This window comes from Centroberyx affinis, unplaced genomic scaffold (genome assembly GCF_046629955.1).
Source record: "Centroberyx affinis isolate AG114_WGS23_722 - 3 ecotype Tasmania unplaced genomic scaffold, CSIRO-AGI_Caff_v1 ptg009588l_1, whole genome shotgun sequence".
NCBI classification, from domain to species: domain Eukaryota; kingdom Metazoa; phylum Chordata; class Actinopteri; order Beryciformes; family Berycidae; genus Centroberyx; species Centroberyx affinis.
In genome coordinates, this window is record NW_027284574.1 from 21,869 (window position 1) to 29,119 (window position 7,251).

At 47.7% G+C, this 7,251-nt stretch overlaps 1 protein-coding gene across 1 annotated transcript; it reads right to left on the reverse strand.

The window, feature by feature from the left end:
- atxn1a (ataxin 1a) lies at window positions 1–7,038 on the reverse strand. Its single transcript, XM_071514677.1, has 2 exons — window positions 4,941–7,038; window positions 1–2,628 (listed from the first exon to the last, which is right to left on the reverse strand). The coding sequence occupies exons 1-2, from the start codon at window positions 6,816–6,818 to the stop codon at window positions 2,029–2,031; spliced, it is 2,478 nt and encodes an 825-aa protein (XP_071370778.1). The 5' UTR covers window positions 6,819–7,038; the 3' UTR covers window positions 1–2,028.
- Between the last annotated feature and the right edge of the window lie 213 nt (window positions 7,039–7,251).

Below are 7,251 nucleotides of genomic sequence, written 5' to 3' on the forward strand. Positions count from 1 at the left end.
ACACACACACACACACACACACACACACACCACAGGGCACTTTCTGTACAACTGTATTGATAGCAACGTTTCTTTGCAGTAGGGACAATATGCACCAAAATGTAAGCATTTGTATACATATGAATGCTTACAACAAATACAGTACATATCAAAGGTCATTGAGTTTCAGGGATGGCCTATCTCTATGTGTGAGCGGGTGTGCACTGTTTTGTGTTTGTGTAAGCATGTGTCTATGTGTGTGTGTGTGTGTGTGTGTGTGTATGGACATACACAGACCAGCACTCATGCTCACTCTAGCATACACACATACATCACAAATATATGACACCCTTCAAAATTATGTGGCCTGAGCTTCTAATCATTGCTCTCAGTCTAATAAAGAAAATCATAGGGATATTTCAACCGTCTCCCTCCTCATGCCAGTTCCCAAACTTTCAAAACTCTGCACATTCCAATGCTTTCCCTATCTTCTGTATTCATTTTGTCATTTATACGAGTGAAAAAGACGGCAGTGGCCACAGTCGCTTGACGGCACAGCCACACGTTCTGAAAACGACGTATTTCCAGTTCCTTTTTTTCCCCCTCAAATTTTCTCTATCCATCTAGTAACTGGAACTTTCTCCAATACCTGTCACATTCATCCCTTTCCTTGTGAACCCATGGCACAACCACCACATTACCTAATGACCCTTCACCTTTCCAAAGTGCTGTTGCTACTTTCTACGCTCGTCTATAAAAAAAAAATAAATCCAAAAATAAAACATACAGTACTGCGTAAATGTAGAGACAACAAAAATTTGATAAATAACCATGGTGTCGGCTGTATGGTGAGTGTGACAGGTGTGTTAAGTGCTTTGAAACATCCTGACCCTCTCAGAACTGACATGCAAGTTCTCTCGGTTCCTCTCACACAGCCTTTCTTGATAAAAAATATAAAGTAATAAAAGGTTGCATCAAAATGATGAGGATTGTATGCAGTCTTCCTCTAACATTTGCTCAAAGTGAAGTTGCCAACCCAGTGTGTTTGTACTTGTATGTGTTAGGGTATATCACATTTACATTAACATTGACCCACCTGGGTTCAACCTAGAACTAAATGACCCCTGATCAAGGTTTTAGACAATCATTGAAAACAAGTATCTACCCATCTGGTGAGATAGGAGAGAGGGGGAAATTTAAAGTGAAACTAAAAAATAAAAAAATAAAGACATCAAATAAAAATGCTCAAGATGAAAATAAAGACTCCATTGTCACCAAACGTTACAGAGGAAGTGTTGTTCCCTCTGTATGGTGTGGCACACTGGCGCTGCCTGATGACTTCACAGGTCAAGTCTGGCACAGCTTGATGGCAGAGTGAATCATACATTTAAGCTATAGACATGGAGAAAGACATTTTTCTAACATCTCCCACTGAAACACTCATTCAGCAAATAGTAACAATTTCACGGTTTACCCAGAAATCTTTTCTAGCTCAGGATCAGCTGACATCATATCATCTCTGTGGCCCACTGCCACTCTGTTGGCCATAGGTGGTGGGAGAGTGACTCCGTCCAGGCGTTCTCCTGAGCAGCCTCACTCGCAGTGCACAGGGAGTGAAATCAATGTCAAGACGCTAACTGTGGGCTATTTCAATTTGAAATTTACATAATGTGTAACTGCAGCCAGCCAAACAGAGCCATCAAGCAATGCTTCTGTGTGCCACACGGCCACCAATAGACATTTAGCACACAAATCCCTCGCCACAGGTCATCTCATGAAAACCATCACAACGGCACCGATTGCTTGTGTAATATCAAATCCATCTATGAAAACGTGTTATAAACTACATGGACTTAATGTAAGGTGATAACATGTAGGGTAAATTTGCCTCTACAGTACAGTATTCATGATAGAAAATAAAAACAGAAAATAAAATTTCAAAACCAAGAGAAATGAAACATTAATGTGGGCATTCATGATTTTTTTTTTTTGTAGAATCCTTTTTTGTTTTTCCAAATCCCAAGGGTTATTGAACAGTCCAGCTAGCCTTCACTTGCCAAAATTCGACCTGCCCTCAATGCTGACTTTCACCTCGTGTGGGATGAAGGAAGGCTTGGGCAGGGCCAAGGGAGGCTCCTCCTCTGATTTTTCCACCTTCCGACCTTCGGGGGCTGACCATCTACGCTTCCGGCCCGCTGCCGGCTTGCTGGAGCCAGCCTCTGCTCCGCTGGCACCCTGACCTTTAGAAACTGACCCTCTTTCCCCAAACCTGAGTTCCCCATTTTCCACGTTGGTCGCTCCTCCGCTCCCGCTCCCCCCACTCCCCCGCTGGCTGACGCCGTTCTCCCGCTCCCCGTGCCTGGAGCTTCCTCCACTGCAGCTGCGGGGAGCATCTGGGACAGCTCTGGGGGGTTTGAGGTACCCATGGCTGGAGGCTGGGACAGCGGCAGGCGTGGCCAGCTCCAGGGACTGGGTCTTCTTCAGAGATCCGTTCCTCAGGTTCTTGAGGGTGAGGGAGATGCAAACATCGCCCACAGAAAGCTTGGTGCAAGGCAGCTCCAGGAGCTGGGTGGTCCGGTCTGGGCAGCATGAAGACCAGCCTTGGCCAAAGACGAAGAAGGGGTACTCCACCAAGACCTCCACACTCACCTGGAGGAGGGGGGATGGGGACATCAAGATAAACATTACAAATGCCACAAATTAATTAAAATAGGGTTAGATATAGCAATAAAACTACATTAAGAGTAAAATATAAAAGCGTGCCTGTAAAATGTCTCAAATTTCTGTGTGGAAACAAATGTTATGTTGACTAATATAGTGGCCAAGGGGCAACATACTATATAAGGAGAACAGTAGGGTTAGAATTAAGAAATAAGAGTTGAGGTACACCATACGATATCAATGAAGGGGACGGAACATAATCACCCACTTGGCAGGAATAGATGATCAATAGTGTCAAAAGCTGTACTTAGGTAAAGCAGCACGAACATGTAGCACTGACTGGAATCCGCATTATCATTTGTATGTATGGGAGACTGAAGAGATGAGAGAAAGACATAAACGAGGGTTTGAGAAGTGATGGGGAGAGAGGAAGGGGGAGAAAACGAATGAGAAAGGGAGGGAGAAAAGAAGATGATGAAGTGAAAGGAGAAATGAAAGAGAGCAGAGAGAATAAGTGAGAAGGTGGGAGGGGACGAAGGGACGGAGATGGAGATGAAAAGGACTGGCAGGGTATAAGGGGGGGGGGGGGGGGCGAGAGTAGTGAGAGCAAGAGAGAGATGTCAAGAACAATACAACCGTAAGATGTATCAAACATCCTCTCAAGGCAAACGTCATACAATATTTTCCCTCCCGGGTTACATAATTCTCAACTTCTCAGAGTGTGAGTCCTCTGAGCATTGACTCAAAGCTGCTACCACCTCTAAGAAAAAAAGTAAGAAAAGCCACCGGGGGAGTACAAGAGAGAGAGATAAGTCAGAGAGTATTTGAAAGATGGTCAGCTTTTGCGGGGTACGCTATCAAAGAGTGACTGGGGGTGGGAGAGATGGTTAGAGATCTGCTGCGTGGGCAGCCGAGTCACAGCACGGACAGATGAAATAGATTATCTGGCTTTAACATGGACCCTCAAAGAGAGTGAGAGGTGTGTGTGTGTGTGTGTGTGTGCATGTTTGAAGGAGCAAGAGAAAACTAGAGGCAGAAAACAGAAAGACAAATTGTGACAGCGTTAGATGAGATGAGGAGATGAAACCGAGCGGCCGGACAGAGAAAAGAGTGGAAGTTCTATCTGACCTCTCTATCCTACCAGAGCACAGAAAATTATGCAGAAAATGACATGTGAGCTAACCAGCAATCTTAGATCAGTGCTCGTTTTGTTAGAGTACACTCTAGAAATGCACCGATAATGATATGTATGGGATAAGGTTGATACTAAAAGAGGGTGTTGGTATCCTCAATACTAAGAGAGCTTTAACTGACAAACTGACAAAAATGGATTATATTTAAGTCATTCTCATCCAATGACCCCAAACTATTGGTTTAAGGCTATGTTGTTCTGTAAAAGTAATGGTCTGGATTGGCAGTGAAATGTGGTATCAGTGCATGCCTGCTCTCCTGTTCTTAAACGCTTATAGAATACCTCATAGAAAACCTTATGAGTAGAGTCTCACACTCTACTTTCTTGATCTCTGAACCTCTTTGAAGCTCCTAACCAGAACATGCATGTTACATGATTGTCATCCTCATACATTGAAGATAATTACAGAGGGAATAGAAGAGTGCTATGAGGTTCAAGATAACAAGAGTCATGTCTAGTTTGAATATGAGAGCAGCTCTGTCATACAGCATTAATAACGGCAGCTAAGAATGTATTTGAAACAGGGAAAAAAAAAAGGTTAAGGAGGGCAACATGCTCCCTTCAATCATTTATAGGCCAACACGTTTCAGAGCAAGCTCCTTCATCAGGGCGCATTCTTAGAAGTGTTGTTAGATGATGTCTTTCAAGCTCATTGAGACAAACTGAAAATGGGCTGTTTAGCTTGGCACTGGACTGAAGTTTTTTGAGAGGAAAACTATTCTTATATTCTTATCTTTGTTTATCATAAACAAAAAAAAGCATCACTTAAATCTATTGCACTCTCAATTAGCAACTGAAAAAACTTCTGTGAGGAACCTCACTTGTTAATTAATATCATGGTGATGATTCTTGTCAACGTGGTAATTGAGTGTTGAATAACAAGCCATACCTGGACTTGTTAATGAAAGTGAAAATTAATTTTTGATCTTTTCTCTGTTTACACTGTATCCAAACCCCACCATAAAGCTCGAGAGATACAACCAGATGCTAGATGAAATAAAAACTATCATAGGCCCTCTCAACACTGTTATCATGCATTGTAAAATCACAATGTTATGTCATCTACATCTATAATAGGCTTCAACCAAGGTTGCTCCCTTTGTCTCACCTGAGAACGGTGCTCACCAACGGAGAACTGAACCACGGCGAAGTTGGGCGAGGTGTGGCTCCCTTCAATGCGCTCCACAGTGGACGAGTCAATCTTCAGCTCGCTGCTGATCTCTGCGCTCTGGATGAAGTCCTCTGTCTTCAGGTCCTCCACGCGTTTCAGCTCTCCATCAGCCAGCTGGATGATGGAGCCCTTGATGAAGTACGGGGGGAGCGAGGGGGGCGCCACTGTACCGGACGGGGGAGGTGGAGCAGGAGGGGCGACCAGCCCCGGCGAAGCGGGAACGACGGGGAGATGCAGTTGGGCTTGGACCACTGCCCCTGACGGAGCCTGGTGGTATGGGGTGCTGGGAGCTTCCAGAGTCTCTCCTTTGGGGGTGCTGGCAGCGATGTATGTGTGTGAGAACGTGGTGTGAAACGGCGGGGCTTGGGTGGATGATGTTACGTGGGAGGTGGCGGGTTCCAAGGTGGTGACCCCACCCCCACTAACAGGGATAATAACCGGTTGGGTGCTGGGAATGAGCAAGTGCTGCGGTAGGCTGGTGTGGTAGCTGATTGGCTGCTGCTGGCTCCCACTGCCCCCTGCAATGTAACCAATGATAGGTGGTTGCGGGTAGATATTAGTGGAGGGGAGCCCCAGCGACAGTGACTCTGTAGCACTGTGGGTGGTCTGGATAACGGTCTGGGGCGACAGAGTGCTGACAGCAGCTTTTACGCTGTCGACACTTAGTGGGGGCGGAAATGTGAAAGAGGAGGTGGAGGAAGTGTTGGAGGAGGAGAGGGCACGATTGACAGGCTTGCCCAGGAGGATGCCACCTTTATCCAGGTGCATAGGGGCAGAGGTTGGCAGCTTCTCAGGACTAGCTCTGGGTGGTACCAGCTGGTGGTCCCCGTGGCTGTTGGGCATAAGCATGACAGAGGTTCTCAGCCCTGAGGGATCGTGGGTAGCATAGTCGGATGGCAGAACCAGCTGGCGGGACTCATAGGCTGATGAAGACAAAGAACACAGGGTGTCCCGTGATTTGCTGCCCGGCTTGCAGAGGCTGGACTCGGGGGACGCTCCAAACCGCCGACCCCTCTCCAGCTCCCCGTTGTGGAGCTCTCTGGGCCTGGAACCTCCCTCCTCTTTCCTGGTGGGTCCGTCCGCATACTGCACCACAACCTGGGACATACTATGTCCCAACATATGGTGGGGGTGCAGCGGCTGGGGTGGAAGATGAGTGCCTCCATGGTGATGGGGCGATGGCACAGTCCGTGGGGCCATGCTGAGAGGGGAGGCTGCCAATTGGACATGATGAGGGGCTGGATCTGTGGGGGGCGGGGGCATGGAGGTGCGCCCCGTGGACGCTCGCTGCTGGTCAAGTTTGGAGGCCTGAGAGGGAGCAGAGGCTGTCTCTGTGTGTGAGGATCTGTGCGGGGCCAAAGAGGAGGAGGAGAGGGGAGGAGGAGGAGGCGGAAGCAGTTGAGGGGAGATGTACCCGGTGTAAGGGGTGGGGTAGGGTGAGGCTATAAACTGCAGATTGGGAGGCAGTTGGGTGTAATGGATAGTTCCTCCAACCGTGGACTGCGACAGAGGGGACGTATACACTGTGGGAAGAGATGAGACTAGCCTCAAAGAGGAGGAGGAGGAAGAGTCATGAGACATGGAGGAGAGGGGTTTGTACTGGGGCCCGTCCGACTCACTGGTGCTCCGGTGCCCGCCCATGCTGCTCTCGTTCCCACCGGCCACACTGGCGAGCCACGCCAGGTTCTCGGTACGCTGGCTGTCACTGGCGGGCGGCATGGCAAGCGGGCGGTCTTCAGACGCTAATGTGCTGGAGGGGATCTCCCTCTTCTTTGGGGGCAGACATTCATTGCTGCGTTCCTGGTTGGACTTCATGCTGGTTTCGTTTCACGTCCCTCTGCTATGCACTTGCGTTATCTTTCTTTGACTGGACGTCTATCTCTATTTCTTTCTTTCTCGTTCCCTCTCTCCCTGACTTTCTGTTTCACTTTCCCTTCTCCTTGTGTCACTTTTGATCTTCTGTCCTTTGTTTCACTCTCTTTTATTAGCTATGACTCAACCTTCCCACTCTCACTGGCAATCTCTTCTTCTCTCTTTCCCTTCTTCTCTCTTTCCCTCACTGTCAAGTTCACCCAAGCCCGTTGATTTCCAGGTCTTTTCTAAGGTGACAAAGAAAACCTAGGCTCCACAACAAGCAGGCGAGGAAGGATCGAAGATGGAGATGAAGATATGGAAGGGTGGTTAGAGGGGAGGGGTAAGGCGGTCTGTTCGGTCCAGGGGTCTTTAGCGTCTGAAGGGCGAGCTCAGC

What these genes read in the sequence shown, in the direction of transcription:
- atxn1a (XM_071514677.1), bottom strand. Translation starts at nt 6,818, where the DNA reads ATGAAGTCCAACCAGGAACGCAGCAATGAATGTCTGCCCCCAAAGAAG. An exon ending in TTGGTGAGCACCGTTCTCAG is followed by an intron (nt 2,629 to 4,940) that starts GTGAGACAAAGG and finishes CCCCTCCTCCAG; the next exon opens with GTGAGTGTGGAGGTCTTGGT.